At 40.6% G+C, this 8,854-nt stretch overlaps 1 protein-coding gene across 1 annotated transcript in view; it reads left to right on the top strand.

Annotated features, from left to right (window-relative positions):
• LOC109959666 (3-hydroxy-3-methylglutaryl-coenzyme A reductase-like) overlaps positions 1-8,854 on the top strand; it is a 36,396-nt gene that overhangs the window by 6,247 nt on the left and 21,295 nt on the right. Inside the window, exons 2-9 of the mRNA XM_020599204.1 lie at positions 131-307; positions 502-613; positions 734-821; positions 5,504-5,588; positions 5,691-5,796; positions 6,445-6,551; positions 6,636-6,752; positions 6,832-6,992. Of these exons, the coding sequence (XP_020454860.1) occupies positions 143-307; positions 502-613; positions 734-821; positions 5,504-5,588; positions 5,691-5,796; positions 6,445-6,551; positions 6,636-6,752; positions 6,832-6,992 (941 nt within the window). The 5' untranslated portion in view covers positions 131-142. The remainder of the gene's footprint in view (positions 1-130; positions 308-501; positions 614-733; positions 822-5,503; positions 5,589-5,690; positions 5,797-6,444; positions 6,552-6,635; positions 6,753-6,831; positions 6,993-8,854) is intronic.

Genomic DNA, 8,854 nt, shown 5'->3' with positions numbered 1-8,854 from the left:
TTGTGAATAAATTTGTTTTTTGTTGTTCCTTTAATGACTCATCGGTCAATTAATGACATCCTTTTAAAAGTGTACAGTCCAGCTTCCAGCTTCTACCAGGTTAAATAAGTGTACTTGTGTTGTTTTCTAGTTCTCTTGCAAAATGCTGAACCATCTGTTCTGTATGCATGGCCACCTGGTGGCGTCCCACCCCTGGGAAGTGATTGTTGGAACAGTCACACTCACCATCTGTATGCTGTCCATGAACATGTTCACTGGCAATGACCAGATCTGCGGCTGGAACTTTGATTGCCCCAAAACAGAGGAGGTGAGTCAATGAGGTTATGAGACACAATAGTGACCTGATGATCAGACATGGGAGTGCTATCAATCTGTCAGCAAGATGGTGACTAAGCATATATCCTAATCAAGTTAAGTATTATATTATTTCTTATTGAACCAGAAAATTTCAAATGAAATTATGTGACCTTGCCACTGATCAGTTGTCTTCTTTTTTTGTAGCAAATTCTGAGTAGTGATATCATCATCCTCACCATTACACGTTGCATCGCTGTCATCTATATTTACTTCCAGTTTCAGAACTTGAGACAGTTGGGATCTAAATATATTTTAGGTAAATTATTGATTGGTACATATTATGTTTTGATGTCTAAAGGCTGTAGAGGGAGTAAATATTTTGACCTAACTAGTTAAATATGACTAAAATGCATCTCATACCACTTTTCTCCTGCAGGCATTGCTGGCCTTTTCACCATATTCTCCAGCTTCGTATTTAGCACAGTGGTGATTCACTTTCTTGATAGAGAACTCACAGGCCTCAAGTGAGAACACACACTGCATGCTTTTCTTTCTTTGTACAGTATCACTGTTAAAAGCTGTCATGGAAAAATGATAATCAAGCCAGAATGGCATCTATTTTGTAGATTTTTATTCTTTACATGCAAAATAATTGTCCCACTCCAGAGACATTTTAATATTTATAGTTGCATATAAAAATAAAGTCCCCATGTCAAGCTTATTTTGCTCATTTCCAGCCATTTAATGTTTAATCTTGGGTACCTCTAGATTAGCTTTGCAACCATCCATCATAACTCCAAATAGTCTGTAATTCTTCTAAAACTTCAGAATGATAAAACCAGAGTAACTTTTTTGAAATTAAATTTTTATTGAATTTTAGAAGACTTTAAACTACTTTAACTATTCTTTCACTGATCTTATAATATATTTCCAGAACATAACTGAGTTGTTTCCCACTCATGTGATAAAAGTTTGACATGAAAGAGACACTATGTTTTTGACCTGACTGAGACTAGTGTTGTGTTGTTTATGAACAATTCATTCATTTTGAACGATATTCTATAATGAAGTGTTAAGCTTTAAAAGTATGTGTGCCTGTTAAAATGTTGTTCCAGAAAAGAGAAATGAAGTAGTGTGTTTTATTTTTTAAACTATCCATCTCAGTTAATAAAGAGGACAAAATTAATTGTAGGAATTTGTTTTTATCTGTAATTTGAATTGTTTAATTCTCTTTTAATCATTACACCTTTAAAACATTTAGAGAGAGAAAAATCCTACACCAAACCTTATCTAGGATGAGAAACAGTCTCATTTCCTAAGCTTAAGTTATGTGAATTATTTAATCCATATTAATAACAGTGGTGTTGATTATAATGTCATGGAGCCGACCAGGGCTGCCTCAGATGTGTGCTCCCATGTGTTTTTGTTTTTGTTCATGTCGGTTTTCTGCACTGTGAAGCCATTACAGCGCTGGGCTCAGAGAATCAGAGTTTCTGCAGGAACTCTGTCATCAATGAGCGTCGGACCATTGTTGTTCCATTTATCTTCATGGGCGGGAACTGTCCCGGTCAAAGGTTGGACTTACACGTACCTTAATGCTATTGGCCATAGGCATGACATCATAAATCAGTTTCTATGAGGACATGTGTGTGCCCATTAAGACTCTGCACATACAATATCAATAAACCTTGGTTCACAGTGAAGCTCAAACAGCTCCGTCATGCCAAAGAGGAGGCCTACAGGAGTTGTAAATTGTGTTATACTTGTATAGTGCTTTACAGCACATTCAAAGCGCTTTTACACTATTTGGCCATTCACCCATTCACACTCAAATGTTGACACACCAGTGTTGTCACCGGGAGCAACTGGGGGTTCAATGTCTTGCTCAAGGACACTTTGACATGTTGACTGGACAAGCCAGGAATCAAACCACTAATCCTCCGGTTAGGAAACGACCCGCTCTACCTCCTGAGCAACAGCCACAGTGGGGACACGATAGAAACACACTGACAAAGGAGATCAGAGTAGCAAAGAGGAACTACTTGGAAAGTCTGAAAAATCAGTGTCGGGCCAATGAACCATTGTCAGTGTGGAGAAGCCTACAGAACATCACTGGGTACAGGAGACCACCCCACCCTGCAGCGGAGAGCCATCAGCTGGCTGATGAGCTGAATGAGTCTATTGCAGTTTTGAAAGGCAAAACTCTACACCCCTCTCTCTCCTCATCTTGGACCCACAACCAGTAGCTGCTTCCTCTAGGGCTACCTTTCCCCCATCAGCCCACCACCTCTGAGGATATGTGAAAGAGATGTGTGTTGCCTTTTTAGGAAACAAAAGATCAGTAAGGCGCCAGGCCCAGACAATGTGACCCCCTCCTGTCTGCGCTGACCAGTTGGCTCACATCTTCACGCAAATCTTCAATAGATCACTAGAGCTTTGTGCGGTTCCCTCCTGTTTTAAACGCTCCACCATCATCCCAGTTCCCAAGAAAAACTGCATCAGGGAACTGAATGGCTACAGACCTGTCACCCTGACATCTGTAGTCATGAAGTGTTTTGAGAGACTGGTATTGGCACACCTGAAAGCAATCACAGACCTGGATTCCCTGCAGTTTGCTTATTGAACAAATAGATCAGTGGATGATGGAGTCAACATGGCACTGCATTACATCCTGCAACACCTTGACTCACCAGGGACCTATGCTTGGATCCTATTTGTGGACTTCATTTCGGCATTTAACACCATCATCCCAGACATCCTCTACTCCAAACTTACACAGCTCACTGTGCCTGCCCCCACCTGTCAGTGGATCATCAGCTTTCTGATGGACAGGAAGCAACAGGTGAGGCTGGGAAAACCACATCCAGCACCCAGACTATCAGCACTGGTGCTCCCCAAGGATGTGTGCTCTCCCCACTGTTGTTCTCCCTCTATACCAATGACTGCACCTCAGGAGACCCTTCTGTAAAAATGCTGACGTTTGTAGATGACACAACAGTCATCGGCCTCATTCAAGATGGTGACAAGTCAGACTCCAGATGGGAGGTTGAACAGCTGGCTCTGTGATGTGGTTGTACCAACCTGGAGCTGAACACACAGAAGAGAGTGGAGATGATAGTGGATTTTAGGAGGAGCTCCCCCACCCTATCTCCGCTCACTATACTCAGCAGGACTGTTTCAGTCGTGGAGTCCTACAGGTTCCTGGGCTCCACAATTTCTTGGGACTTGAAGTGAACAACTAATATCAGCACCATCACCAAGAAGACTCAGCAGAGGATGCACTTCCTGCATCAGCTCAGGAAGTTCAACCTGCCTCAGGAGCTGTTGATTCAATTCAATAGGGGAATCATCAAGTCTATTCTCTGCTCTTCCATCACTGTCTGGTTTGGCTCAGCAACCAAACAGGACAGGAACAGACTCCAGCAGACAGTCAAGACTGCAGAGAAAATCATCGGTGCCAGTCTGCCCTCCATGGAGGACTCGTACACCTTACGAGTCAGAAGGAGGGCAGAGAGGATCTCTGCTGACCCCTCACACCCTGGACACAAACCTTTTGAACTCCTCCCCTCTGGGCAGCGTTACAGGTCACTGTTTGCCAAGACAACCAGGCACAGACACAGTTTCTTTCCCCAGGCTATTAAACTCATGAACAGCTAGTTCATGTTGCTCTTTTAACTTGTATATCTATCCATCCGTTTTCCTCCGCTTATCCGGAACCGGGTTAACTTGTATATATTTTTGTATTTATTTATTTATTCTCTTATTTATTTTGTTTTTATGATGTGCACATCGGGGGACATTGAGCTGGAGTCAAATTCCTTGTATTTTTTAAATACTTGGCAATAAAGTTTATGCTTATGCTTAAAATTTAGAGAGAAACATTCATTTTTATTCAAACTTTAATCCTGACACCTATAAAATATTTCAAGAGCAACAAACTTTAGTTTGGGAGCTCTTGGGAGCTGCTGGTCAGTCATATGTTCACAGGAAACCCTATTGTAAATTATCCCTCTAGAACATTATGAAGATGAAAGGACTGATAACTAGGGGTGTGACATTATAATTAGCTGACAAGACAATATTGTGTTCATGAGAATGAGAGGAGGTGATATTTTAACATTATTTTTAAGAAATTTTCAATGATCAAAATATATGACTGGAAATAGTCTTATTTGACTGAAAGTCACAAAATGCAAAACAATGTAGATGCATTTTGAAAATTTTTATCTAATCAATGAATGTTACTTCAGTTCTACTTTGTGAGTATGAATGATCATGTGCAGTAAAAGACAACAACATGCAAGCACTGTGAAAGGTTTTGTAAAATGCAACCTTGTGTCTGTGAGGCAGGGAGGGAGAGAGGGGTGCTCACAGACGCACACACAGCAGAGCAGAGAATTACAGCTCACAGTCAGCTTTACTATTGTCGTCATCACTAATCTTAAAATATCTACAAACCACTGAAGTTTCTTCTCCACTGCCTAATGATCGGCTCATCCAGCATGAGGTTAATGTAATGCTACTGTTAAGTGGTATTGGTGCGTATTATCTGACAGCTTTTACAAGTACTAGAGGGTGGAATGTAAAAAAAAAACCTGTTAGCAGCAAACTGTGTACCTACAACAGTCAGTTTAGTGGAGGTATGATATTTATGGGGTATAAAGATAAAACATTTTTGAGTGGAGTGGGTCTTAAAAGAAATAACAAAACATGCATAATAAGAAGCTGAGTGGGTTTGCAAAGTGACTGATTTGAAATCTGAACTACAACAGTATATGGACAATTCCCATCTCTTTCACAATTTTTGTTACAAGTAAACTTTTCCTCAGAAAAGACTTTTTGTAATATGGTTATATCAGACCCTTATGCAATTTTCCAAAATCATGGTGTGAAAAATGATTCTCGTGCTCCAGTACATCTGTTCCCTATACATCATGTGCTACACTACTCGGACTTGACAGCTTCTCGTAAAAAAAGGATACCCAATTCTTTCGATAACATTTTAACTGGACATCAGCCCATGAGCCAGTATACAGGTTTAAATGAGTTCAACTCTTTGTCTGGTTAAAAATGTGTGGTTACATAAACTTTAATTGAATGTGTTCTAACAATGATGTGATTAAAATAACAAGGACTAATTTAAATAATCTGCATAAAGAGAGTACATAATACAACAGCCACCTAATTGTACTTTTCTGTCCTTCAGTGAGGCTTTGCCTTTCTTTCTGCTTCTCATTGACCTCTCCAAAGCATGTGCTCTTGCCAAGTTTGCCTTAAGCTCCATTTCTCAGGTACAGAGAAATACTCCCCTCATTCAATCTATTATATTGCAATTTTCCACATGATCTTCAGCACTTGCCTTCACTGGCATATTTTACTCAAATTTTTTTTAGGATGAAGTGAGGGACAACATTGCTTATGGCATGGGAGTACTAGGACCTACCTTCACTTTGGATGCCCTGGTGGAGTGCTTAGTGATTGGAGTGGGAACCATGTCAGGTACTTGGTTTCATTTATGTCTTGAATGAGGCCTATGGTTTGTGGAGTGAGGGCTTGTGTATTTTATCTGCATCTTAGATCCTTGACCTGATATCACTCAGTTTCCAAGACAAGCTAATTTAAACGAAGCCTCATTTAAATTGAACAAGATCAAGATAGTTACTTGATGAAAGGGCAAAAATAAAAAGCAAAAACGTTTATTGAGGTCTGTGAATGTGGAAACATTGATAAAAAGTCAGACCTTTCTGCTTCTGATTTGGCCCTAGTTGTATCTAGCTGTAGTCATGTACCAGTCAATGTGCTTCAAAGAAAATGCTTGTCATATTGTCAAATAGGGTCCTTTTGAACACACATTTATGTCTCATATACTGTATATGACTCGTATATCAAACAGCAAAGCAATTTTAGTCATACCTTATGGTCACCAAGCATATTACTTGAAAAAACACTTCATTCATTTAACTATAAACCTTAGCAGATGATAGGCTATTTTGCTGTTTGTTAATCAAGACAAAATGAAAGATGAACAGTTCTTTAAGCAGTTTTCTACTGTGTGCAAATAGAACAGAAGAAGAAAGCTGGCATTCTGATTGTGGCCACTTCTCATGTGAGTTGTTCTTGTAAGTGTATCTGTCTTGTATCGTTCAGGTGTGCGACAATTGGAAATCGTGTGCTGTTTTGGCTGCATGTCTATCTTGGCCAACTACTTTGTGTTCATGACTTTCTTCCCTGCATGTGTGTCACTGGTGCTGGAGGTAAGGGTTCAGTGTGTCACTGTATGTGTGTACATGTATGTCTTAATGTCAGTTTGATGTACTGTGTTGTGGCTTTTCTTTTAGTTGTCCCGTGAAAGTCAGGAGGGCCATCCCATCTGGCAGCTGAGCCACTTCTCCAGAGTAATAGAGGAAGAGGACAGCAAACCCAACCCTGTTACTCAGAGAGTCAAAATAATTATGGTAACACCTAGCATGACTTATTCATTTTTTTGTTTTCATTGATCACAAATGTGATTTCTCTTCTCTGCTGTGTGTGCAGTCTTTGGGCCTGGTGATTGTTCACGCCCACAGCCGCTGGATTGCTGAGCCATTGTCCATTAACAGTGCAGTGGGCATCCCACAGGATGGCATGAAGCTGGATCACCTCTTGCCCCGGAGGATTGAACCAGAGAAACCACTTTGGGTTTTCTACCTCACCAGGTGAGGCTAAAGTTCTCCAACACTGTTCTGGATTTCCAGTGGGGGCTGTTTTTAGATTTGAAAATAGATAAATACATCTTTGGAAAATATTCTTGCATAGTTTTTATAATGTAGCAAGAAAATGGTTGTTTATGCATACAGTACAGCAATAAGAACCCCTATATTTTGTATCGATAAATACCTTTGTTTACACGTTGGCTACACGAAGTGTCAGCTCGATCCATGTGACTGTGCTACTTTGAAAAAGCACTGCAATGAATAGGCTTTTGATGTGGCATCCATATCCAGTCTTTTGGGCTAATTTGACAACAGTACGCCTATTGCGCCACCAATGCTGTTTAGACACCAACGTAGGCGTGAGCCTTTAAAAGTTTGAAAGAGGTGTTTTTGATATTCTTTATGGCTTTCCGAACTTGTACTTGGACTTTGATACAATTACCAGACTATGGTTTCTGACTGCAGAAAGGGTGAGTAGGTATGTTTTTTCTACCATTTGGATCTTTCAAGTTGATGTGAGGATTCACATTTTGAAATGATTAGATGTAGTGGTCCTGTCTTTCTGAAAATTACAGCGATGTGTGTACAGTTGTCATCCATCTTGTCAAGCCACATATTTGCCCTTTGCTTGGGTGAGAATATGGTTCAGGAATGCTTTGTGTTAAGGGTAGGTTAAGTCTGGAAAATGGTGTTGCTTAATTTGGGGCTTTTCCTTATAATAGTGTAACGTAAAGTGCCCTGAGACAATTATTGTTGTGAATTGGCACTATACAAATAAACTGAAGTGACTTGAATTTTTCTTGTAGCCTACAGCTCACTGAGTTGTGTTTTCACCATCTTGCACCTGTCAGGAAGGGGGGTGAGAGGAGCCAAATGCCGATACCAGAGAGGGACAGTACTTTAGGTTTAATATCAGGATACTAATGAAACAGAGCAGATGAGTAGAGCTCTTGATTCACTAGCAGAGGGAGCTCCAGCCTACAGCGCTTGGTTTTTGTAGGTAGCCTCCCGTCTAGGTACTGACCAGGCCCAGCCCTGCTTAGCTTCAGTGAACAGACAAGATCAGACACACCTAGAGTGGTGTGGGAGAAAAGTGGGACCCAGGAGACTGACAACAATGGAGTGGCAAGTAAAGGGTGGTCAATGTCAGATGATGGCGGACCATCAGACAGGGTCCTAAGAGGAGAACCAGTGGCTTTGGGAAAAGCTGGAGGACAGCACAGATAGCAGAGAAACAATCAGGGCAAAACAACTCAAAGGAGAAAAATTAGGAGAGGCCATGTAACATACACTGAGCTCAAAAATACAAAGGGGACCGCTGCAACAAAAACACAAAAGGCACAGCTGAGAGCAAAATTAGGCAATAGAAAGCAATGCCAGAAAATAGTGTCCACACAGGTAAACTGGCTAACTCGCCAAGGGCTTGGCAGAGACAAAGACAGGGACAGGAAACAGGTCAGCAACAGGCATGCTCAGTACAATTGTACAAGACAGAACAGCAGCACACAGACAAATTGTTGCTCTCTAAATAATTTTTCTAGGTGTAAAACTTGCAGAGACAAACACCACAATTAAATAAGACCATATTTATTTTGAAATCAGTTTCTCTGTTGATCCCCAGTCATCCTTAAATTTTACAGCATTTATATATCATGTTTGTTTTGATGAGTTTGTCTCAGTTAACCTGAATGACCTGGTGACCATTGTTGTACCCAGTACTTTTTACCATACTGACTCTGAGAGACGAGGCAGTCCAAATAACTACAAAACAGTGCTGATTTATTCCATGAACACAGGCAAAATTAACATTACACGCTCAGGCATCTTGCACCCCCAAACTGCACACAGGCAGATGAAAGATGAAA

This window comes from Monopterus albus, unplaced genomic scaffold (assembly GCF_001952655.1).
Source record: "Monopterus albus unplaced genomic scaffold, M_albus_1.0 scaffold40.1, whole genome shotgun sequence".
Classification (NCBI taxonomy): Eukaryota; Metazoa; Chordata; class Actinopteri; order Synbranchiformes; family Synbranchidae; genus Monopterus; species Monopterus albus.
This window is presented reverse-complemented; position numbering and strand designations above follow the sequence as displayed.